The sequence below is a fragment of the Drosophila subobscura genome, chromosome O (assembly GCF_008121235.1).
Source record: "Drosophila subobscura isolate 14011-0131.10 chromosome O, UCBerk_Dsub_1.0, whole genome shotgun sequence".
NCBI lineage: Eukaryota > Metazoa > Arthropoda > Insecta > Diptera > Drosophilidae > Drosophila > Drosophila subobscura.
In genome coordinates, this window is record NC_048533.1 from 555,971 (window position 1) to 580,615 (window position 24,645).

At 44.9% G+C, this 24,645-nt stretch overlaps 4 protein-coding genes, 1 long non-coding RNA gene and 1 pseudogene across 11 annotated transcripts; 1 reads left to right on the top strand and 5 right to left on the bottom strand.

Moving 5' to 3' along the window:
* Positions 1-1,232: 1,232 nt before the first annotated feature.
* Positions 1,233-3,413, bottom strand: LOC117896553 (putative laccase-11). Its single transcript, XM_034804939.1, has 2 exons — positions 1,581-3,413; positions 1,233-1,517 (listed from the first exon to the last, which is right to left on the bottom strand). The coding sequence occupies exons 1-2, from the start codon at positions 3,408-3,410 to the stop codon at positions 1,275-1,277; spliced, it is 2,073 nt and encodes a 690-aa protein (XP_034660830.1). The 5' UTR covers positions 3,411-3,413; the 3' UTR covers positions 1,233-1,274.
* Positions 3,414-4,571: 1,158 nt separating this feature from the next.
* LOC117897503 (superoxide dismutase [Cu-Zn], chloroplastic) lies at positions 4,572-5,880 on the bottom strand. Its single transcript, XM_034806394.1, has 3 exons — positions 5,611-5,880; positions 5,330-5,551; positions 4,572-5,267 (listed from the first exon to the last, which is right to left on the bottom strand). The coding sequence occupies exons 1-3, from the start codon at positions 5,872-5,874 to the stop codon at positions 4,953-4,955; spliced, it is 801 nt and encodes a 266-aa protein (XP_034662285.1). The 5' UTR covers positions 5,875-5,880; the 3' UTR covers positions 4,572-4,952.
* LOC117897505 lies at positions 5,840-6,538 on the top strand. Its single transcript, XR_004649094.1, has 3 exons — positions 5,840-6,071; positions 6,127-6,198; positions 6,257-6,538. It is a non-coding gene; the product is annotated as an uncharacterized LOC117897505 (long non-coding RNA).
* A 2,821-nt stretch (positions 6,539-9,359) lies between these two features.
* On the bottom strand, positions 9,360-10,781 carry LOC117897502 (protein FAM98A). 2 transcript variants are annotated; one of them, XM_034806393.1, is made up of 2 exons: positions 9,702-10,779; positions 9,360-9,449 (listed from the first exon to the last, which is right to left on the bottom strand). In XM_034806393.1, the coding sequence occupies exons 1-2, from the start codon at positions 10,726-10,728 to the stop codon at positions 9,421-9,423; spliced, it is 1,056 nt and encodes a 351-aa protein (XP_034662284.1). In that variant the 5' UTR covers positions 10,729-10,779; the 3' UTR covers positions 9,360-9,420. The 2 variants fall into 2 exon arrangements, with proteins under 2 accessions (XP_034662284.1, XP_034662283.1); XM_034806392.1 differs by having other exon boundaries at positions 9,360-10,781.
* Positions 10,782-11,249: 468 nt separating this feature from the next.
* LOC117897301 (SH2B adapter protein 1) lies at positions 11,250-15,578 on the bottom strand. Of its 6 annotated transcripts, none has more exons than XM_034806046.1 (4): positions 15,470-15,578; positions 14,481-15,054; positions 13,026-14,396; positions 11,250-12,064 (listed from the first exon to the last, which is right to left on the bottom strand). In XM_034806046.1, the coding sequence occupies exons 2-4, from the start codon at positions 14,958-14,960 to the stop codon at positions 11,714-11,716; spliced, it is 2,202 nt and encodes a 733-aa protein (XP_034661937.1). In that variant the 5' UTR covers positions 14,961-15,054; positions 15,470-15,578; the 3' UTR covers positions 11,250-11,713. The 6 variants fall into 6 exon arrangements, with proteins under 6 accessions (XP_034661937.1, XP_034661933.1, XP_034661935.1 ...); XM_034806042.1 differs by having other exon boundaries at positions 13,026-14,411; XM_034806044.1 differs by having other exon boundaries at positions 13,026-14,411; positions 15,559-15,576.
* Positions 15,579-21,163: 5,585 nt separating this feature from the next.
* On the bottom strand, positions 21,164-24,116 carry LOC117896415 (annotated as a pseudogene).
* Between the last annotated feature and the right edge of the window lie 529 nt (positions 24,117-24,645).

Genomic DNA, 24,645 nt, shown 5'->3' on the forward strand with positions numbered 1-24,645 from the left:
TCATCTGTCATCTACATCTACAAAACTTCTCACACCAACACGCTCCTTTAGCTCGCTCCCCTTCCCTAGACCCACACACTGCAGACTCGCGGCATAGGCAGCGACGCGGCACTGCGCGAAGCAGAGTGTGAATGAGAGAATGTGCAAAAAACAAATATAAGCTGCGGGACGGGGTGGGTTTAGCCACGGCTGAGGCATAGGCGGAGGAACTGCAGGGGCAGACGCCACACAATGCGCGAAGCAGAGTGTGAATGAGAGAATGTGCAAAAAACAAATATAAGCTGCGGGACGGGGTGGGTTTGGCCACGGCTGAGGCATAGGCGGAGGAACTGCAGGGGCAGACGCCACACAATGCGCGAAGCAGAGTGTGAATGAGAGAATGTGCAAAAAACAAATATAAGCTGCGGGACTAATTAATTTCTTCATTGTGGCTATAATAATGCTCCCAATTTGGTGATCTGATAGATAAGGTCATTCCCTACGGAATGGCGTTTTTAGTTTTCTTTTATCTTCAAAATTGTAGATTAGGGAGGTTTTCGCCCTTTTGCGGGGGCGGAAGGGGGCGGGGCTCATTTTCGAAATACACTTGTAACAGTGTGAGCATATAGCAGTCTGGATGCAAAATTTTGTGGCTCTAGCTCTTATAGTCTCTGAGAACTAGCCGACAAACAAGACGGACAGACAGACATGGCTCTATCGACTAGTCTATTGATGCTGATCAAGAATTATATACTTTATGGGGTCGTAAACGTTTCCATCTGTGCGTTACATACAACCGTTATTCCCCAAAAATACAATATACCCTATTTACTCTACTAGTACCGGGTATAAAAACGTTTCAGTAGAAATTGGAAAGTAATCTTCAGATAAGAAGTGCTAGAGAGGCAACATTGATAGCATTTCTGTAGGGCTTGCTTTGCTTTATAGAGTTTGTCGCTCTCTTATCATTGTTATTCATGGGAACTTCTACCGCTTTGGCTTAACATTAGCAGCTTTTCAATCTAAGCAAAGGCAGACACCGACAGACATGGCTATATAGTCTCGCCTATCGATGCTGATCAAGAATATACTGTCACACATACTACTTTTACTATACCCTATTTACTCTTCGAGTACCGGGTGTAAATAGGTATAGATATACTGACTGAGTATCGGGTATGACGCGTACGAAGCCCGGTTTGGCTAAATTCTCAAGCAACAAATAATTACAATTTAATTTATAGAAATTATAAAATTTAAATAACTTTTAATACTACTTATGAATGTTGCTAAAACTAACAACGCACACGAGCCGGAACTTGTTTCATCTGGTAATCCTCGCCAATCTTGAGCACGGCCATCATGCCCTGCACTGCATGTGCCTCTACATGGCAGTGATACAGCCAGAAGCCGGGATTGTCGGAAATGAAGCGAACAATGATGAAGCCCAAGCCAGGTATTTGCACCGAGTCCTTGAGCACCGCATGGTAGTGATCGGGCAGGCGCGGCAAACGTCCCTGGCGATCAAGATATTGTATCTGTAAAGGGGAAATTATGTGGGAATCAATCAAAATTGTTGGAACCTTTGTATGGCTGCTTACATTGCGAAGATCATCAATATTGCCCACTACACCCTGACCAACGAGGCGGAAGGAGTTGCCGTGGATGTGGTAGGGATGCGTGTTGGTCATATAGTTGGCCACCACCATCTCGATGGGGCGGTAGGCTGGCATTCTGATTACGTTCAGGCACTCGCACACATCCTGCTGACAGTTACGACCCTGCGCGACGAGAGAACTCCGGTTGCAGAAGTATCCATCATCCTCGAAGAGATTGCGGCCTTGCAGCAGGGATATATCCGGTGGTATGTACGAGATCTCATCGATCTGGAAGAGCAACTCCCCATTGGGTGCGCGGCGCAGACTGAAACTGGAGTAGTAGGTGCGGAACCTGGTGTTACGTGGCCAGGGCACAGGCTGCAGCGAGCGCAGCGCCACAGTGCCCACATTGTTGTCCTTCTCGGCAGTTGCCAGACGCAGAAAGGCCTCAGGGCCGGCGGCAATCGTGGGCATTATGCGATAGTCGTTGACCAGCACAGGTGCAGCAGAGAGAGCTCTACTCTGCTGGGAGCTATACGTCGGCTTCAGCAGATTGTCCGCATCTAGTGTTCTGCTCTGTGTACTGCCCAAAATGTTGCCCTGTGGCAGCTCAGTGCGCGTGGCGCCACGATAGCTGAGCACAGCGCCTTGATACAGTTTGCGACCATCGCACTGCTCGTATCCGCGAACACTGATCCAATAGCTTTTGGACAACTGATTGGCATTCAGCACAAAGTCAAATCTCTCCGCGGAGGTCAAGAAAAACCCATCAGCTAGGACGGGCTCGATGTCGTTGCCATCTGTGCTGATAATCAGCAGCTTGTGCTGCTCAATGGAGAATTCCACGGGGCAGTTGGCGATACCATTGAGCAGGACCCTCATGCGATAGCGATAGCCAGGAGTGACTCTAAGACGCTCATAGCGGTGTCGATTGTCGTTATCTGGCAGCTGATTCAGATGATTTCTGCCCTTGCCATTGATAAGTATATTCCGCACTGTTTGCAGTTCGTGATCGTAGAAAATGTCCTGCACCATCAGGGCATGCTCCACAAGGTCGTAGTCGTAGAGATGCGCATGCTGGTTGGCCTGACGCGTCTTCCGTATGATCAGGTGTCCCGCTACACCGAAACCCCGCTGCCAGCCCATGTGGCTGTGGTACCACAGCGATCCACCGCGATCGGCCTTGAACTCGTAGCGTTGCACCTCGCCCGGCTGCACCGGATACTGAGTGACAAATGCAGCGCCGTCCATCTGCGGTGTGTCCACCATATTCAGCCCATGCCAGTGCATGGTAGTGGGCTCGCCAAGATAGTTGAGCACATCCACCACCACCGTGTCGTTCTCGCACAGCTCGATGGCTGGACCAGGTATCTTACGATTGACAGCCATCACAGGCGAGGCCACTCCATCGCCATAGATGCAGTGCTCGGCGGCACAGGCTCGCTCATCGAACTGACAGCGTTGACACTCGGGGCCGAGTCTCTGGTAGTTGTGCACCACCAGTTGGTAGTAGCAGCTTTGCGTCTGCCCCTGCTGGCACACACGTCGGCACGGATGGCGCTCAAAATCACTGAAGCTGGAAATGTCCATCTGGCTGTAGTCATTCTTCAAAATCAGACCAGCGGGTGTGCCTTTGGTGGTCTTGTTGCCGAACCAGGGCCAATCGAACTTGGCCTTATCTGTACTAAAAAGGGTCTCCTCAGCTGTGCTGAAAAGAAGCTCCTGACGATCTGCTGTGCCTTGGGTATCCGCCTGTGTCAAGGCCTGGGCCAAGCCCAGAACCAAGAAAATAATCCAAATTCTGGGAAAACTTTTACTTTCGCGTACGCACATCTTGAGCTTTGGCAAGCAACTGTCCCCAGCATTGAGTGCAACGCGCGAAGAAAGTTTGGCTAGGAGCGCCCCCAAGACCTTTGGGCATGCGCTGCACGTAGCTGCCATTAAAGCTGAGCAGAATTTGATAAGTCGCAATCCCCCGACACCCATTGGAATGAAATGAAAGACCCACCAACATGACTTGGTTCACAGACGGTGGTAAAAGCTCTTCAAGATTTGAAGATAATTTAAATAGGGCGCTGGCACTCGCACATTACAACATGAAATGTTTTTTTTTCTCAGGATCATCGACCCGGGTCTGTTCTGTTTGCACATGTGCAGCTCCGAAAGACAAACGCCTGGCAGGCCTGTGTTCTAAAATTGGCCACACTTTTCTGTGTCACTGAGCGGCCGAAATGATTATGGCGATCATATATGTAATTATTGCAGGAAGCGTATAATTCATTGACTTCTTCTTGGTGCTTCCCCGCACTCCAATGAAACTCTTTTGCATATTGTAGCGTAAGTATCAACATTGATATTGATTGTTGGCTTCATAGGAAAAACATGATGCAATGCTTTAAATTATAGACAACAGTGCATTATCTCTCTGTAGAAGACAAATATTGTAGGCAGAAACGTCTAGTGGCTGTCTCTACACCAAGCGAAAAATGGCATTAATAAGAAAAAAATACAACGAGAAGGGACGTGTGAGAAGCTTCTTACGCGTCACAACTTTTATACCCGGTACTCAGTAGTACATCTGTACCTTAGTGGGTCTTTTCGTATGTCATCTACATCTACATACATCGGTATAATTTAAAGAGGGCGCTGGCACTCGCACATTACAACAAGGAATGTATTTTTTTCTCAGGATCATCGACCCAGGTCTGTTCTGTTTGCAACATGTGCAGCTCCGAAAGACAAACGCCAGGCAGGCTAGCTTAACACGCTCTTCTAGCTCGCCATATAGCCTATAGCCACACAATGAACAAAGCAGAGTGTAGAAAGAGAGAATATGCAAAAAATACAAAAAACTGCTGGACGGGATGGAGGTATCCACTGCAAATTTATTTATTTATTCTGTCTATAATAAAGATCCAATCTGATCACAATTCGGTGATCTGATAGATATGGTCCTTTCCTACGGAATGGCGTTTTAGTTTTATTCTATCTTCAAAATGCGGGCGGAAGGGAGCGGGTCTAAGTTTTTAAATACCCTTGTATCAGTGTGAGCATATGTACATCAGTCAGGAGGAAAAATTTGATGGCTCTAGCTCTTACAGTCTCTGACAACTAGCCGACAGACAAGACGGACGGGCGGACAGACATACATGGCTATATAGACTCGGCTATTGATGCTGATCAAGAATATATATACTTAATGGGGTCGGAAACGTGTCCTTTTTTGCGTTACATACAACCACTTTATGCACAAATACAATATACCCTATTTATTCTTAGAGTACCGGGTATATAAAAAATATAAAAGCTCTCCTTCTATAAAGATAATACATAGAATATGCATTAAAATACGTTAAAATAAATGTTCAAAATGCATTAAGTCTCCCTTTTCTCCACTGCCGCAGCTGTTGAAACGGATGCAGTAGCCACGGCGGTGCTCATGAGGCTAATCACGCCACAAGCTATAGGTGGACCCACAGAGTTCTCCTCATTTTGAAAGGCCAAGGCATTCGGCATGGCCTGTAGCGATGAGGAGAAGACCTCCGCATTTAGTGCCGTATTCAGATCGATGGCCTTGCTGTGTATAACAATGGACCTGCCCACAATTCCATTGAAACCAAACAACTGGATGTAGATGCTCTGGAAGTTCGCAGATATGCTGCCATCATCTTTAGCGTCCACGTTGCCGAGCTGGATAAATCATAGAATTATAGAATTGTAATCGTAGATATGATTCCTGCTTAAAAACTTACAAAGTTATTGGGAAACTGTCCGCCCGTGGACTTGCAACCATCGCTGATGTCGCCAAAGGTGTGTATATGCAGTGCATGCTTGCCTGAAGGTAACCCCGTCACATTCATTGTCACCTTGATGTCCGAGTTGTACGGCAACTGCTGGAAGGTGATCATACCAGACACGCCATCTCCCTCGCCGTCGCCCATAAGCTTCGCACCCGCCTGCCATTGTGGCACCAACTAAAAAGTAAATCAATGATGGGTTAATAGAGTTCTGGATTCCTTTGGCATAAGCCTACATAGGTATAACCCAAATAAACTGGCTGTGGAGGTAGCAGGGGTCCCAAAAGACCAGCAGCTCCTGGTATGCCAGCAGGTCCGCCCAGCGGCACCGTCAGACGTTCGTATCGCTTCACTTTGGTGCCGGACACGACTTTGATGCCATCATCGAAGCGCGTTGCATTAACCGGCCGTAGACGGTCCAACAGGTTTTGTGCACTTCCAGGCACAAAAAAGCCGCAATAGCCAATTATCAGCATCAGAGGCAGCAGTTTATTGAGCATTTTGATCTAATTTGAAAAATTGTAAGCTGAATTTCTGGACTCTCTCTCAACAGCTCTGAGCTAGGGCTACGTTTGAAATGATCCAAGCCTTGTGACTGGCCCCTCCATGATGACTTCGACATGGTTTTCATGCTGATTGAACACGTTAATTGTTGGCTCTGTGGAGTGGATCTCTGGTGGACAGTGGCAGTACGACTGTGAGTATCGCTGCTATAGATGATGACTAGATTGGAAGCTAAAGCCAATTGGCAGTGTCGCGTGTGTTTTCTGCTTGGTTACCTGCCCAGGGGCGTAGTTCTTGGCGGGGATTGAGCGCAAGATCAAGTATATGGATAAAATAAGCTTCTTGTGTGCATAACAAATTCAGTTTCATGGTTAACAGGTTACGTCTTTATCGTACTAGCCCCTCGACAGCTGCACGCGACTCTGTGGTAGCGATGGGTTCCACTTTGATAAGCGCACCCATAAATCCACCAACAAAACGTAAACTAGATCATCGACTGTCTATTGAAAATGGAATTCTAACCCAAAGCTAACAAATAGATGATACGACAAGAACCATAAGAACTATTCTCTCCACAAGTACTCGTTGGAGCAAAAGTTCCGAGTGGCTAGGGCCATCACATCCATGAAAATTTTTAAAAAATAATGATCAGTTTTAGGAAATCTAAATAACACTCACTAAACTATGTTCCACACTCTCACTTGTCTCAAGTTTGAGAGCCAGTAGAAACCTCTTCTAAGAAGGTGCATCCATGGCACTTGGGGATAATAAGCTCTTCTCTCTGAGCTGCTATTGCATGCACATCGACCGAAGGAACGATAGTTGACAGTACAATTTATGCAGCTAAGCCACATCGCTGCTATAAGCGGTACCTATAATTATTTTTGTACATACGAAAATAAATGAGAAGGGACGTGTGAGAGCTTCTTACGCGTTACAAATTTTATACCCGGTACCACCCGGTACTCAACAGTACATCTGTACCTTAGTGGTTTTTTTCAAATTTTAAATTTTACATCTACATCTACATCGGTTCTCACGACAACACGGCTTTTTAACTCGCCCCTCCCCCTAGAGCCACACACTGAACGAAGCAGAGTACTGCTGAAACTGCTGCTGCACGGGGTGGGGTCGCAACTGAAAATTGATTGCTTCATTCTGGCTAAATTAATGATCCAATCTGATCTCAATTCGGTGATCTGATAGATATGGTCATTCTTTACAGAATGGCATTTTAGTTTTCTTTTATCTTCAAAATTGTAGCTGTAGCTTGTTATGGACGGCTTTCTGAAGTAGCCTGTCGGTTGACAGGGCTGGAGAAGGAGAGGAGACAGCGGCCTCTGGTGTGGATCCTGGGATGCTGGAAAATAATTGCAAGGTGGCAAGGAAGTTGAGAGAAGGAAACGTGGCCGTGGAGGTTAGATTGCGATGGGCAGTTTCCGCGAAGAAGAGAGATTAATCGCCAGTAACGCTAAAAGAAGAAAGATTGCAAACAATAATTAATATAAAAAAATAAATAAGTGAGAGCCCACTACACCAAGGGACGACAACGAGGCGACGACGGCACAGCGGATTCCAGGCAAGGAGCCAACAGCTGGTCAGCGCCAAGACTGGCCCGGCCGGAGCATCTCTGGAGGAGCACGGCAGGGAGCTGCAACCAGCGCGAACGGAGGCCACATCCATGGGAGGAACCCTGCACACCGCAGCATCACACACCGGCTCCACGCACACCCTGCACACCGCAGCATCACACACCGGCACAACACACCCCGTACACACACATTATGCACATCACACACACAACATACACACCGCACACACCACACAAAAACCCGCATGTATTAAAATAGCAAATAGCCACACATATTAACCCCAACAACATGAATAGATTTGAATTTTAATAATACCCTGCGCCCCAATAAGCCCCATTACATATTCACATACACATACCCACTCATTCATTACAACCTCATTCGCACTATATATCTCACATGAATTAAAATGAAATAAAATACAAAAAAAACAACACAAAATATTTTAGGATAGTTTTTTCGTTAAGGTCCGTTTAATTAATCAATGTAAGCGGAGTCTATTTTCCCCCCGAACTCCACACCCCTTTCACAATTTATACACATGCTATAACTACTAACAAGAGCTCTTTTTAGTTTAAGTTAACCATTTGAATTTGCATTTAAATTTATATTACAGCCGGTTTGTTTACCTTAAAATGGGGATGCCACCTCGGGCAAAAAAATAGAATCCGTGTGTATTTTTTGTTAGTAGTTTTATGTTAGTATTCCGCAAGGTGAGTCAGTTAAGGTAAAAATATTTTAGGGTTAAGTAGATAAGATGAAAGAAATAATGAATTATATTTGAAGATTTGAAAGGAAAATGAAAATGGAGTAGAGATCCTTAGTTTGGGTGGAACGAGAAGGGCGGAAGAGTGAACCAAATGTTTTTAAATGGGAGCGCTCAACAGGTTGAACGCTCATGGAAGGGGGGGACTCGCGATGGTCAAATACAACACCGACTGATCCCGCCGGAGCGAGTGCCAACGATGACGCGTGTACAAATAAGATCTGTCCGTTGAGTCTCTCTCCAGGCGCTCAACAAGATGGACGGACAGACGGACGGATGGACAAACAGACATGACTATATAGACTCTGCTATTGATGCTGATCATACATATGTACATATGTACTTTATCGGGTCGGAAACGCTTACTTCTGTGCGTTACATATGTACATCCACTTTGTGCACAAAAACAATATAATTTTACTCTATTTTTACTCTATTTACTATTCGAGTACCGGGGATCTGATAGATATGGCCATTCTCTACAGAACTACGATTTAGTTTCTCTTATCTTCCAAATTGTGGAAGATTTTTCCCCTTTTGTTTTTTATACCCGGTACTCGAAGAGTAAATAGGGTATATTGTATTTGTGCGGATAACGGTTCCATGTAACGCACAGAAGGAAACGTCTTCGACCCCATAAAGTATATATGTATATTCTTGATCAGCATCAATAGCCGAGTCGATTGAGCCATGTCTGTCTGTCCGTCTGTCCGTCTGTCCGTCTCGTTTGTCGGCTAGTTCTCAGAGACTATAAGAGCTAGAGCCACCAAATTTTGGCACCAGACTGCTGTATGCTCACACTGAAACCAGTGTATGTCAAAAATGAGCCCCGCCCCCTTCCGCCCCCGCAAAAAGGGCGAAAACCTCCCAAATCTACAATTTTGAAGATAACAGAAAACTATTTACTCTTCGAGTACCGGGTATAAAAAAATATATCCAAAATTCTCTTTCATACCGCCAATGAAAATTAAACCGACACGCGATATTTACTAGCTTTTGATGACATAGAGAGTTTAATATGTCAATTTAAGCCATTTATAAACACATTTATTTAAATTACCAATAAATAAAACTGGGTTATCCGCACACGGACGGCGAAATAAATTAAAGAAGGCAGAGCGGGTAGATAGGCTCGATCTCTTATAATATCAGTTCATGGAATTAGTTTATGCAGGGCATAAAGCTTATTGGTAGCCATCGCCTTGGTGTTGGCCTCCAACACGACTACGGCCGCCTCCGCGACCACCTCCTCTGGGACGACCAACTTCGCGTACGCCTTGGGGATTCCAGCCAGAGCCCTGCACACGTCCACTGCCATTGGTCCATTGCTGATCTCGATTTCTGTCGCGGCTGTTGTCGCGATCTCGATGCTGCTGCTGCCAGTTATTGTCACCACCAACTGCCGAGCCTCCACGACCACCTCCGCGGCCACGTCCACCGCCACCTAAGTTTCCACCTCCACGGCCACCGCCACCTCCTCCGCCTCTGCCTTGAGGACCGCTGGCTCTTTGCTGCTGCCAAGAGGGCATCTCTGGTGGAGGCGGAGCATGCTCATTGGCGCGTCCACCGCGATCCGGGACGCTTCCAATCATGTGCTTTTGAATCTTCGAGGCAGTATTCTTGCGTACATTTGCCGAGCTCGTCTTTTCGATGACGGCCAAATCAGCGCGGGCGGCCAAGAGAGCCACAATGTTGGTTTCGTTGCCACCGTACTTCAAGTTTTCCAGTTCCTTGAGCTTAAACTGGAAGAGTTCCATGATCTCGTGCTCTCTATTCCGCATGCTCTCCGACCACTGGAAGCTCTGAATGGTGGCCTCCAGGCGGGTGAGCATCATTTGGCGACGAAGATTGTACTCGTTGTCTAGATCAACGTGGAGGGCCTCCAGCATTCGCCACTGGACATCGCTGAGCGGCTTCTTAAGGCTGAGAAGTGGCTCGCTGAGCACACCACGATTTGTCTGACCAATGCGCTGCTCCAGTCGGTGTGTAATCTTATCGAACATTGCCTTGGCGTTGATGATCTTGGGCAACTCGCCCAGCTGCAGGTCCTTCACTAGCTGCAACACCGTCGTCTCGACGCCGGTCTCAGTCTTAGACTTTTTACAGGGCGGTCCCATGGGCTGCGTCTTCAGCGAAATCTTGGTGAACATCAGCTCCGACGTTAGGTAGTCCAGCAGCTGCAGCAGCGAGTCACGGCTCTCGAAGCGCTCCGACACGGGCCCCAAGACCAGCTTGCTGTAGGAGCAGCTCAACTCTGTGAGCAGCAGCGACAGCTCAATGGCGAACTCGTCGTGGTCCTTCTTGCTGGATGTCACATGCTCGTCCGTCTTGCGCAGCACATGTAGTTCGTGGGCCAGCCAGAATATTACCGCACGCAAGTCTTCGTCGCCGATGCCGTTGTCCAAAGCCTTGGCCAGCTCCTCCTGCTGTAGGCAATTGCCATCGTAGGACAGAGCCTGGAGGTAGTCCACCACATCCAGTTCAAGGTCCATTCTTAAGGTTAAGCTGAGAAGCAATTAAATTGTAAATTAAATTAGAGAGGAGTACAAATTGTGATAGCGTACTTATCGCCGATATACCAAATATTATACCAAAAAAATTAATAACATATACATACCAATATACCACAAATCATAAGCGAACTTAATCCACTTTCTGAGCACTTTCTGTCGCATAAAATTTTGCCCATCTGAGTTCTGGCCTTTAATAAAAAGTTGCAAGCAAAACGGTTTTGTAAATCCTACTTATATATCAAATGCATCCCCCTGGACCTTACCACCTGAGTTTCTCTAATATTCGATTTTTCGTTTGGTATTTGTAAACAGGTCGACAATGGGTTACTCTTTCTGTCGATAGTAAAACCGATAAATAACAAATCCAACAGAGGCGCCACAAGTATGGATTACATTTGACTTTCACATAACTTCATTTATTTTATTGTAGTTTACCAATTTAAATATATATTTTTGTTATATGTATGTATACATAAGTTATAATTATATGTCTTTTTTTTTTTTGTAAAGCAGGAAGTTTTAGGATTCGCTTGAGTCGCACCTTTGGTGCCACATAAATCTTAATTTTTTTAAGTATTTTCCATATTTTCTGTTTAGTTTTTCCCTTAGGTTTTTTTTTGTTTCTTCTATACATACAACATCGATGTACTTAAAAATGAACACACATTTAGCTATAATATAATAATGTCTACATAGAAATATGCAGTTACTTCATGTCTTCGAAAGGATCTGCTACTATACTAAAAAGAAACAAGTGAGAAAGCAAAGACAGAGAAGAAAACGGGACACGGATACAGACACGCAACTAAGAAAAGACTACACGATATACAATAAACGAGACATCCCCTTGTAATGCAATAAAAACACAAAGATGTCTTCCCCTTCTCAAGACAAATGGCACAATGATAAATTTCCGCAATGTATCCAATCCTTCCCCAAACCCAATCCCATCCAGGTCAGGGATTCAAGTGAAGCTATACTGATTGTCGACGGCACGTCCGTTGCCCTCATTCCCGCTGCCGTTAGCGCCGCTACCGCTGGCAATTCCTCCGCCCTGGCCCGACTGATTCTGTTGCTGCAGTTGCTGATGGTGTCCTGAAGAGCCCTGTAATGAGGCGTTGGATGCCCGCAGATGCGGCTGATCGAGGAAGCTGCTGTGCCCAGCTGGCGGCGAACTGTGCACCGTGAGCGTTGTGGGGTCCAATGGAAAGTAGGCTTGCTCCGGAAAATAGACGTGAGTTGGCTGCTCCAAAGGCAGTTCGATTTCGTTTGTCTTTAGGCGAACACTTAGATTCATGGTAATCACTTCGTTGCACTGCAAAACAGAATGCAAGGAAGAAACTTTTTTAGTGGTCTGGCTCCTTGGATGGGATTTGTTGGGTGGATGATTTTGGGTTTGGTTTGGGGGCGTGGTGAGGCTAGAGACATTTAGCATGCGACAATCAAATCAAAGACATTCCAAATTAACACAAAATACCTTACTAAAAGTATGTACTTAAAACTAAAGGATTTCCACGAAGGATTCCCTTAAAGAATGTCACAAATTGAATGGTTAATCTCAAAGAGAAGTTTCGGACAAAGTTTTAAGAAAATAATACAAAAAGAATATATTTTCAGACCTAGGCAAATTCCAATCATTGTTTAATTAAAATGTTGACTACAACTATTATTAAGAAAGGACTATTCCTCACGATCGGACGCCATTTCAACTGTTTTAAAAAATCTTTTCGAGTCGCAATCGACTGAAAAGACACCTAAAACAAATAGCTTTTACAGTTGTAAAATTTGTGTCAATAATTGAAAGAAGACTTTACAGAAAAATATGGAAAAAACAGACTCCCTAATCAGACCTCAGATTTGAGATTTACTAATCAAAAATATGTATCTTAATCACGTTTCAAATTGAAAATCTTTAAATGTAAGAGAAATTAATTTAACTGTTTTAATTCATAAAAAAAAAAATAGCCAAAATGTTTGCCAGTGAAATTTTGAATAATAATCCCTAAAAGAGTACTTTCTAGAATATAATTTCTATGGCAGTTGTTATTTTAAATATTTAAAAAATGTTAAAAATTCTCGAACTACTTGGTAATATTCAATAGGCCTAAAAAGTATCTCCCTAGCCCCAAGGCGTCATCAGAGGGTGTGGGGTGAGAGCTCAAACCACATCATCCCAACTTTTGCAATGAGAAATGAAAAGTCGAACAGAAATCAAAGTAAAATAAAATAAAACCATCACTGACACTGAATTGACTCCAAAATGTTGGCTATCTCACATGTCTCGGCGACGGATGGCCCCCGCCAGCTGCTGCTCCTCCTCCTGCTCCTCCATGACCATTCCCGTTTCCATTTCCATTGCTTGGCGCACCGCCCGCCGCTGATGAATCATGATGCTGCTGGCCGTAATGCGTATCGTGCGCTCCTCCTCCACCAGCACCTGCACTTGCACCTCCTGCCGCCATTGAAGCTGCCGAAGTTGAGGGATCATTCAGTCTGCTGGTATTGTGCACCCAGTCGGTGAGGACCACGTCAGAGGTGCCGCCCGATTCAAGGGGAATTGGATTATGGCGAAAGTGTTCAAGCATCTCCTGTATCGAGGGGAACCACAAATGCTGCACCCGGCACTGGCCCTTCTCCGAAATAGTCAGCCGCAGGTGCTTGGCCCTTCCCTGGAAATTGAACGTCAGCACGAACTCGCCGCGCCGCGTCTCGCTCTGCCGCACCAAAAAGTAGCCATGTCCGGCAGCCTCCGACTGCAGGACCATGCGTGCCGCCTCCGATCTGGTCAGCGTGCCATGAAACCAGGGAAAGAGGCTCATCTCAGCCGTTAAATCTGCCACATTCACATCCGCATCGTTCTCGGTTAGTTCGACACCATCGAAATTGCTGGAGGCCGACAGACGCTGCTCGCCGCGATGCGGTCGCATGGGTATCTCCGGCGGTCCCGACGGAGGTGTGGTGCCCAGTTCATTGATGGCATTTATGTCGCTGGCGGATATGGCACCATGGCCAATGGCAGCAGAGGCCAATGCACTGTCCGCCGACAGCGAAGAGGAAATAGCGATCCCACCGCCCACTACCAAATTGCCATTGGAGCCCCCCAGACCGCTCTGCTGCTGGTATTGGGGATTCTGTATGCCACCCAAGGCACTGCTACCCGAGGGATTTGTCGGCGAGGTCTGCATAGCCGCCGCTATAACGTCCGATTCGATCAAAGGCTGCTGGGTGGGTGGTGTACGCATGCAATACCGAATGGTGGCCAGCCAGCTGCGCATCTCCTCGGCGCTCTCCGCCTCGATCACATACTCCATGTTGTTGTCCGCCTTCAGAACGAACGTATTGAGGCGGTCGGGCATCTCCAAAGCTGTAGTCTCGCGTGCCTCCGATATTAGGAAACAGAAGACACCGCTGCGGGGCTTGGCGGACTTTGGCGGCGAGTAAAACTCCAACATATAGCCGCCAACAGCCTTGACCAAGGCCAGGCGGCACTTCTCCCACTTTTGTGAGCCGGTCGGCTGGTCAAGACTTTCGGGCGTCAGGTTATTTACGTAGCCCTCCTTGCGGCACTCGACCACGATCTTGGCCAGCTTGGTCTTGTTCTGTTTGCCACTGCCGTCAACGTCGTCCGGGTTCTTGTGGAAGAAGGCCTGCAGGAGGGGGAACTTTTGTTAAACCCCAAATGGATAACAATCAACGAAAAGGACACAGCATCTGGGCGGCCCTGCGCTCACCTTGCCCTTGCGCAGTCCTTTGAAGGAGAGTCGCCGCAGCAGCGACTTGGACAACAGACGCGGCACCTCGTGCTCCTCGTCAAAGTCCAACGAACCGGCGCCAATCTTCAGAGTGCTTCGACGCCTGAAGAACTCCGTGTCGTAGTGGATCGCAAATGATTCCACGAATTTCTGTGAAAAGCTGCGATGCTGTATGTTGCGCGCCTCCTCGGGCGGCAGGTTCCCGTTGATGTACGTAATGCAGGCCTTGGCAAAGTCCGAGGCCGCCACTCGAGCATGCCGCTCGCAGAACTCCTCCCAACTGGTCCCACCATAGGCGTATGAGGACACGCCCAAGGACACGGAGCCAGTCCCAATGGGTCCAGGTATCAGATCGCTGCCTCCGGCTGCTCCCAAACTGTGTTGGCTACTGGTGGGGCCGATGTAACCTCCGGCGCTAAACGCGCTGGCATTATTGGCTCCAGCACTGTTGCCACCCATATGGTCGCCCAGCGAGTGCTGCCTCTGTCTCTGACGGTTGTGATTCAGTTTGCTGCACGGAGTACCCAGCTGAAGTTCGTTCAAGAAGAAGGCGCTACAAAGAAGGACACAAAGATGTTTAACGAATTAGCATGAAAATTACTCCCACGCAATGCAACTGCCAGGTGTCACTGTCGGAAACTAAGCAGACATAAAGGCGGACCATGCGCATTCATGCGTACACATGGTATGGTATGTATATGTGTTATGTGAATATAAAGTATAATGTACATATATATATATATTTATTCCGTAACGCGCATTAAATGCTTATCCGGAATTAAAAACAAAACACGAAAACAATACCGCATACGCACACCAACGCCACACCACACACATACACACACGCCAGAGAAAAAAATGACCCACAGGAATTTCCATGCCTACAAAATTGCGTTTCGCTTCTTGCAATTGCCCAAGGGGCCTCTCGTCTTTGTTTTGTTTTATATACACACAGAAAACACACATACCAAGATCACTATATTTATTTGCAGTTGTTTGTTTATGCAACGACCGTCTACTTTTACATTTATGCAGCGCACTTAAAATTGTTCCTCACCGATAACATACACCTCAGAAATATACCAGAATATACTTTCTCACTATCATAATATGCCAAAAATATACCGATGAAAGTCATATTTCCTCAGTTTTGATATTCTGTGTTGGCGTTCAGCCACTAACCATTTAGTATAGTAGACTCCCAGTTCAGTAGAACCGAAACGTCACCGCTCAATTTGCGTCTCGCAGTCCCAGGCCTCTGCCAAAGTCCCAACTACAAGTATTAGTGCGTGTAGAACACGCAGCTAGAAGCCCCAGCTACATGTGTATTAGTGCGTGTGGAGCACGCAGCTAGAAGCATTTGTATAAGTGCGTGTAGCCAATGATTTTTTAGCGCTCCAAACCGTTTTTGTCTTGATTCACACGGACACTGCAAGCAATGTATGTATTGTTGCGTTACTTGCTGAACTGTGATGGAACGAAAATTCGTTTTGAGGATTTGATTTTGTTTTCGGGGCTTGGCGTATGAACCTGACCTGCCGCAACATGTGTACTCCATTAGAGTATTCAGAGTCACGGTGTGAACAAGCATGGAGTTTTGACGGAACGGGACATGGAGACTTGTTTGCTGGAAAGGCGGCTGCCTTGCACATGTACACACACATTAACACTTGCACATTTTCCTCCGACTCCCATCGGCAAATCGAGATTTGTACAACTGACTTCAAGTTTGATGCCCAAGCATGGCACTAAAATCTGCATACACCCACCGCGTACCTATTTTTTGTATATTTGTATATAAATATATATTATTTATTAATTTAATCATTTTATTATATATATATTCTTGATCTATTACTATTACCACTAAGCAAACAACATATAGAGGCTGCAAATCGACTAAAAACTGGCTGCCTAATCAGTATAGGGGATTGGCTCCCAGTGCCTTCGGCCACTAACCAAATAGTATAATAGACTCTCAAATTGGGCCAAGCGAAACGTCACCGCTAAATGTGCGTCTTGGAGTCCCAGGCCTCTGCCCGGAGTCCCGACTACAAGTATTAGTGCGTGTAGAACACGCATCAGAAGTCCAAGCTACATGGGTATTAGTGCGTGTAGAGCGCGCAGCTAGAAGCTACATTTGTATAAGTGCGTGTAGCCAATGTGCGTGTATACTATTTGGTTAGTGGTATTGCGCAGTTACAAAAACGCGACAAGCGACGACAAGAACCAACTGTTCCTCTGGCCTTTTATTTCTCGTGTGATCGTGTGTGTATTGCTCGACAACACCACAACGCGACTAACGGCAACTTCACTGAATTTCACAATCTTGCGTTCTTAGGACAATTTACTGTAATTTCACTACAGATCGACTGTACAACTTTACAACTTTTTTTGAAATTACGATAAAATGCACCATCCACTTTAGCAACTGAGACTGCTTTCACTTTTCATTCAGGTCCGCGTATTCAAGACAGGACGAGCCCCCAAATGTAGGATAAGTTTATTAAAAGAATAGTTTATTAGGTTATTTAAGTATGAGTATAAGTTAAATTAAGTGTCTCTTGAACATACATATTTCAACTGATTCTTTAACTACGACAAAACCCAACTGCACAACTTGACGACTGACAATTGATTCTTTAACTACGACAAAACCCAACTGCACAACTTGACGACTGACAACTGATTCTTTAACTACGACAAAACACGACTGCCCAACTTGACGACTGACAACTAATTCTTTAACTACGACAAAGCCCAACTGCACAACTTGACGAAGTGCGAGTGAAAAGGCTCTCGCTGTAAGTGTGAGGGCAACGACAATGGAGTGTGCTGATTAATCATTTAAAGACAATGTGAAAAAACATAATAATTGTTTCATAATTTAATTTTTAATAGTTTGCTACATGATAGTAGTCTTTGTTTGAAAAAAAAAAACATTTTGAAAAATTTGAAAAAAAATTTTGCCCGCAACCAACCTTCCGCGTCGACAAGCAAACGAGCACTGACAGTAAGAAAAAGCAGCGAGTAACTCTGCCACCGACGAGACCTCCTTATATTTTTTTTAATTCTGGACGTTGATATGCAATGATATGCATGATATGAATATGCAAGCCTGTTACGCGCGGAACACAGCAGAACGCAGCCCTCCTCCCGACCAACCGACCGAGGGGCGCTGCCGCATGACGCGCGCCGCGATTAACCGAACCGGTCGCGAGCATGCAGGAAAGATAGATGTTAGGCTAACATTCGCGGAAAATTAGAACTAAACACAACTAAACTAGAGCAACTATAGCTAAGCAAGCAAAATTATCAAAGTCAAAAATTAAACTAACTAAGGGAGAGGTAGGCTAGTATAAGAGATTTAAGAAGAGGAAGGGAGTGAGTCGAGGATATAATGTGATAGAGGGAATTATAATCCGAGCATACATCAAATCAAATACATACAAATCGATCGAAAGCTATGTTTTAATAGCCATATTGCTTCAACCGTTAACAAAGCTAAGGGAGTTCTAGCGTTTATTAAGCGATGGTCAAAAGAGTTTGACGATCCGTATATAACTAAAGCACTGTACGTCTCGTTGGTTCGCCCGATATTGGAGTATTGTTCTTGTGTGTGGTGTCCACAATACAAGGAGCTACAAATTATTATTGAATGCGTTCATAAACAATTTTTAATATTCGCCCTTAGACATCTAAACTGGGACTCTAACAGACTCCTTCCACCAAACCTATCTAGGCTAAAACTACTGAACCTACCCTCTTTACACCATCGCGGAATTTGCAATGGGGTGGTATTCATGCATAAGCTATTAAGTTGCGGACTCCCAAACTCTTTTGGGACGAATCTATTTTTCGGTTCCCTCCAGACCAACCCGCACTTTCCGCACCATCCGATTATCCATATGTAGATCTAACTACTCCCATCATGAACCTTTCCGGGTTTTATGCAATAATTATAATTACTTGTACCATTTATTGTCCCCCGAATTATCCCTTGAAAAAATTATAGTTAACATTTATCATTACCTTAGTTTAGAAAATGTGTAAATTGTATCTTTCCTTTCTCTCTTGTACATATATAATTAGTTTATTATTATTCCTATTCCATAATTAGCAGATAATTGTTAATTGAAATAAATAAATCAATAAATAAAATAAAACTCTAAAAGGTTCGTGCAAGGCACATTTCGATCTACACATTGGAAGGAACAAAGGAATATATTCTAGTGGGTCTAATGGGAATCGTAAAGTTTACGCGGCTCAACAAGTCAGGGCTGTCTACATCCCCCTTGATCAAGTTGTGCATAAAAAGTACACCAAGCATTTTTCTACGACTAACTAAGGATGGAAGATTTATTAAAAGAAGTCTACTACGGTAGGATGGCAGTCTCACAGTTGCATCCCAGTTGAGGCCCCGTAGGGCAAATAATAAAAAAAGTGTTTCTGTACTGATTCAATACGGTCCTGATGTATGTTGTACTGAGGGCACCATACACATGAGCCGTATTCTAAAATCGGACGAACAGCGAGATATAGAGAGTCATCAAATTCCTTTGACCACTTCTTCATAAACCCAAGCACACCCACGGCTTTATTTACCATGGTAGAAACGTGTTCAGAAAACTTTAACTTGGGGTCTAGTTTAACACCAAGATCATCAACTAATGTAATTCTCTCAAGAGAACTACCGCAGAGGGTGTAAGAAGCCAGTAAGGGGCTGGAGCGATGAAAAGTCATTACTTTGCACTTCGAGGCATTAAGGTGTAACATATTTGCACAACACCATGACTGAAAGCTATTGAGATCAGATTGCAAGCGAGAGTGAAATGAAATGTCCTTATACTGGACACAGAGCTTAACATCATCCGCATACATAAGTTTTCGAGAATTTGTTAAGACAGAAGGCAGGTCATTAATAAAGAGTGTGAAAAGTAAGGGGCCTAAATGGCTACCCTGTGGTACTCCAGAAGTAACCATGACAGGTAAAGATAAGGAGTTTTTGAAACGGACCCTTTGAGACCTAGAACACAGGTAGCTAGAAATCCATCTCAACAGATTGGGCGGAAACCCTAGAAGGTCGAGCTTTTGTGCAAGAAGAGAGTGGTTTACAGAATCGAATGCCTTACTGAAGTCAGTGTAAATAACATCCGTCTGCAAGTTACCTTGGAATCCTTTAATGACAAAGGAGGTGAACTCTAAAAGATTAGTGGTTGTTGATCGTCGCCGTATAAATCCGTGCTGAGCTGGAGATATAAGTGATTTGCAAAGATGTTGCAAGTGAGGAGTTAAAATTTTCTCGAACATTTTAGGAATAGCGGATAACTTAGATATACCTCTATAGTTTTTAGCGTCAGACTTGCTACCTTTCTTATGGAGAGGAATTATAAGGGATTCCTTCCAGATGGGGAAAGCTAGATGAATGGATGGATAGATTGAATAATTTAAGCAAAGGTCCGCACACAGACTCGGCACAGTACCTGAGTACACAGACGGGAACTCAGTCAGGGCCCGGCAAAAATGCCGGCTTAACTAATTTAAGTTCATGAAGTAAGGAGCCTTCATTTAACATAGGGCAGAAAATGCCATTCGACCTTGGTAAACTATATGGATACATAGTGGCTGGGTAGCTTTCCTGGGAATAGGTGGTTTGGAAAAATTGTGCAAAAAGATCGGCGATTGCCTGATCATTGTTTGCCGACATATTCAAAAATGATAGCATGGATGGATGTGCGGACGTTCTACGCTTACTGTTTACAAAGCTGTAGAACTGTTTAGGGTCCTGTGAAAAGCGTATCCTGCATCGAAGTAGGTAGTTCCTATAGCATTGAGCATTAAGAACAGTGAAATTCGACCAAGCTATTAAATAATTAGAAAGAGAAGAGGAAGAACCAACTTCTTGAGATTTTTTAAATAGTCTTGATTTTAAGTTCTTTAGACTGGATAACTCTTTGGTGAACCAAGGAGGTTTCGCAGATCTAGTCGGGCATCAGAGTGGGACAAACGTGTCAAAAATTGTGTCAAGTACATTGTCAACGAGAAGGGACGTGTGAGACGCTTCTTACGCGTCACAACTTTTATACACGGCACTCAGTACTACATCTGCACATTAGCGGTTATTTGTCAAATTTTACATTTGTCTTCATCTGTCATTTACATCAACAACACTTCTCACGCCAACACGCTCCTTTAGCTCGCCACCCTCCCCACCGGCAGAGGCAGAGACGTGTCAGGGGCAGAGGCCATAAACAGAATGAATGAGAGAATGTGAAACAAACAAATATAAGCTGCGGGACGGGGTGGGTTTGGCCACTGCTAATTAATTTCTTCATTGTGGCTATAAAAATGATCCAATCGTATCCCAATTTGGTGATCTGACAGATATGGTCTTCCCTACGGAATGGTGTTTTTAGTTTTCTGCCATCTTCAAAATTGTAGATGTGGAAGGTTTTCGCCCTTTATCGGGAGCGGAAGGGGGCGTGGCTCATTTTTGAAATACACTGGTTTCAGTGTGAGCATACAGCAGTCTGGTGCCAAAATTTGATGGCTCTAGCTCTTTTTTTTTTTTTTTTTTTTTTTTTTTTTTTTTGTACATAAAATAAATTTTAATGCAACATTTTGTATTTAAACATCTTAACAAATGGCATTATTTTTTTGTAAAAGAATTGGAATGACTACAAAAATGCTCCATTCCCACATTGCAGCACATTAAAACGAACGCTGCATACCCTCACTGGCTTATTTATTCCGAACTTAATAATAGGCACATCGTTGCTGGAACACTTGGAGCACAAGACCCGTCCGCAATGGCGACAATGGTGTTTTCGCATCGTAATAGAAAATTTTGTGGTACATTCTTGGCACAAGTCGGACTCTGCCCAAGGTGACTCCTGCTGTAGTTGGTCCAACAACTTATGGAGAAGTTGATCTGTGGCTAGTTTGAAATTAAAGATATTAATTCCTTCCCTATTTTCAGTACCTAAACATGCCCCAGCCTTTACAAGGACTTTGCAAAGAGGCGCTTGGCCACGCATGAAGGAGAGCAGTAACGGCGTATTTCCATCCATGTCAGGACTATTTATGGGGTACTTTGGCATACACTCAAAAAACAGCTCACAAATGGCAGCGGCTGTATTGTCCTCCACCACACGACACAGTTCATGCATCGGATTGCGCCCTTTCTAATTTATTGCCTCAGCGTTTACCCTAGACTCCGTCAAAAGTTCCCGCACAATTGAAAGTTGGCCACCTCGCACAGCCAGATGCAAGGCATTGTTACCTTCGGCATCAGGTGCATCGTACTTAGTCGGCACTGTTTTGGATCAACGCCGATACGACTGAAATATTTCCCCGCTCGATTGCAATGTGTAGCGGGATTTTCTGAACAACATCCCGCTCATTAATACGGGCACCAGCTAAAAGTAAATTCCTAGTGATCATTTCGTTTTCGGACGCAGCTGCCAGATGCAAGGGCGTGGATTGGTTGGCATCGTGCACACGCGAATTGACATCTACCTGTATAGCAAGCAAAAACAGAACGCTTTCTAAATCATTTTTCATGATTGCTAAATCCAAAAAGTTTCGACCACGTTGATCCATTTGTTCCGCCGCAGTAGGAAGTCGATCTAATATGCGCTGAGCGGCCTTGTGGTTGCGTATGGCCAAGGCGGATGCGAAAGGTGTGTTTCCAGTAATATCACGTAACTTTAGATCTATACCAGGGTGACAAAGAAGAATAGTTATTATCTCTTCATGTTGGTTTTCAATAGAGATGTGAAGTGGCGTTTTTTTCTCAGCATCCAGTACGTTCACATTAGCTCCATGATCAATTAGTGTCTGAAGTACTTTGGTGAGACCCCATTGGCAACAGAGATGCAATGGGGATGCTTTTTCTCGAACCTCGTCGCCACCTTCGCCATCCGGTCCTCGCTGACGGGCAGAGTCCAGGTCACATTGGCTACGAATAAGGAATACAGCAATAGACTCTTTGTTTTCATCTATTGCGCGATGTAGGAGCGTCTGTTGGCATCCTTCAGTACCTTCGCTCCAACAGTCTGTATCAACGCCATGGCGCACAAGTACCTGCGCAACTTCATCGAATTCCAATTCCAAAGCAGTCCACAATGGTGCATCACCTTTGCCATCGGCGGCATTCAGTGCAACTCCATGTGTGCACAGGGCATCCACGACTTTTGGAAGGTTTTTCTTAATAGACAGCTGCAACGTAGAATCCTTTTTACCTGCCACCGCGTTTATATCTGCACCATTCTCTATTAAAAATAATGCCGTGCCACTATCGCTGTGGAGTATTGCTTGGTGCAAAACGGTAAAGTCGTCTTTATTTCTTGCGTTGACATCAGCACCACCTTTTATAAGAATGGGGACTAAATGAGTTCTATTCAGAGCTAAGGATAGGCCCAGTGGGGTGTCGCCATTTATATCTTTGCGGTTGAAATCAGGAGCTTCAGTTGCCTTAATATCCACCTGAGTAAACGCTTTTATTGCACCAATGGCATTGGCTTCAACTGCCATATGTAGAGCTGATTTCATTCCGGTTTCATTTGATTGCAAATTGCACGACGCACCGTTTGTGAGCAATTTTGTTACTAGGTTGGACATATTTTGTCTCGCTGCCATATGTAAAGCAGACAGTCCACTAAAGTTTAAATGGTCGAGACTTGCATAGTCTGTCAAAAATATGGCGGCGTCCTCGAACCGTTGTCCGGCCATGACGATCATCTGAAGCAGGCTGTCTCCAGTTGCAGACTTTATATGAGTTGTTCGAGCACCCATTTCGAGTAGTTTCTGAGCCAACTTGAAATCGGCGTTCTCTAACGTTAAGCATAGTTCAAGAGCGCACTTTTCATCGAATGAGCGCATATTTATGTCGATATTAGGCACTTCAAGTAGATGACTTAGCATTATGGTATTTTGGCTTTCGATCGCAACGTGCAAAGGCGTTTCACCCCGAACATTTTGAATGTTTACATTGGCTTTGCGCTGTAAAATTTGTTTGCCTAATTAATTTATTGGTTCAAATGTCTCGCGTTCAGTCTGACTCTCAGCGTAAGTGCATATGATATGAAGGGCTGTATCAGACGAGAGTCTGCATAAAAGATCTAAAAGACAGTTGTGGTCCAAAAGAAATTTCGCTGAAAAGACATCACCTTTTTTTAAAGCATCTATAAGTACCGTAGATCCCTGGGCATCATACGCATTAATATTGGCTTTTCCGTTTTCCACAAGCGTTTGAGCTATCTGGGAATTTTTTGCCGATAGTGCCATTTGAAGCGGCAGTTGACCATGCTCAGACAAACTGTTAACCAACTCTGGTAAATTGTCATCATTTTCCACAAGGCACAGGAACACGACGTCTTCCCTCAGCAGTCACATTGCTGCGTGTAGTGGGTATTTGGTTTTATTCTTAAGCATTTTGAAAAGTAATGGACCAGACATATGTTCAAAGTCTTGGGCTGTTAGGTCATCCCAGTGCGTTGATATAATGCCGGAACAATATTCCAGAAGCGTTGACGCTGCCACTTCTTCTGCCACACAATAAAATCGCACGCATGATCTCACACCAACCGAAGCTACCAGAATCAAGAATATATATACTGTATGGGGTCGGAGACGTTTCCTTCTGTGCGTTACATACATTCACTTTGTGCACAAATACAATATACCCTATTTACTCTTCGAGTACCTGGTATAAAAACTTGCCGCTTTGGTGGGACTCCCACCAGAGGTTTTGGCACCACAGATCTGATACCTGTGACGGCAATATCCGGTGGTCCGGGACGTTTATTAACTGGTGGGATCGAAATAGATGGGATGGGCTTTGGAACGGACTCGACAGACACGGACGCTACAGTGCTAACTGGCTGCATGTTCTCCGAGATGATCGATTCGGTAGCCGAAACTTGATCACCAGCAGCTGTCGTTGCCATTGGAGTGGCAAACGAAATTAGCTGCTGCACTATCGGAGTGGACGGAGACAGTTGATCAGCAGCGAGCGATCGAGGGACAGGCACTTGCAGATCACGAGGAGTGACTTTTTTGCGCCTAGGAGACTCATTCAGCAGTTTAAAACCGCTCAATTGAGACTCCACGGCTAGAAGCCGATCGTACTGCTTCTTAAAGC

Coding starts and splice junctions, on each gene's coding strand:
- LOC117896553 (XM_034804939.1), bottom strand. CDS start 3,410: ATGTGCGTACGCGAAAGTAAAAGTTTTCCCAGAATTTGGATTATTTTC. Junction 1,518..1,580: donor ATATTGATGATCTTCGCAAT/GTAAGCAGCCAT, acceptor TCCCCTTTACAG/ATACAATATCTTGATCGCCA.
- LOC117897503 (XM_034806394.1), bottom strand. CDS start 5,874: ATGCTCAATAAACTGCTGCCTCTGATGCTGATAATTGGCTATTGCGGC. Junction 5,552..5,610: donor TTTATTTGGGTTATACCTAT/GTAGGCTTATGC, acceptor TTTACTTTTTAG/TTGGTGCCACAATGGCAGGC. Junction 5,268..5,329: donor GACAGTTTCCCAATAACTTT/GTAAGTTTTTAA, acceptor TGATTTATCCAG/CTCGGCAACGTGGACGCTAA.
- LOC117897301 (XM_034806042.1), bottom strand. CDS start 14,960: ATGGGTGGCAACAGTGCTGGAGCCAATAATGCCAGCGCGTTTAGCGCC. Junction 14,412..14,480: donor AAGGACTGCGCAAGGGCAAG/GTGAGCGCAGGG, acceptor GTTTAACAAAAG/TTCCCCCTCCTGCAGGCCTT. Junction 12,065..13,025: donor GCCATCCGTCGCCGAGACAT/GTGAGATAGCCA, acceptor TCTGTTTTGCAG/TGCAACGAAGTGATTACCAT.
- LOC117897502 (XM_034806392.1), bottom strand. CDS start 10,728: ATGGACCTTGAACTGGATGTGGTGGACTACCTCCAGGCTCTGTCCTAC.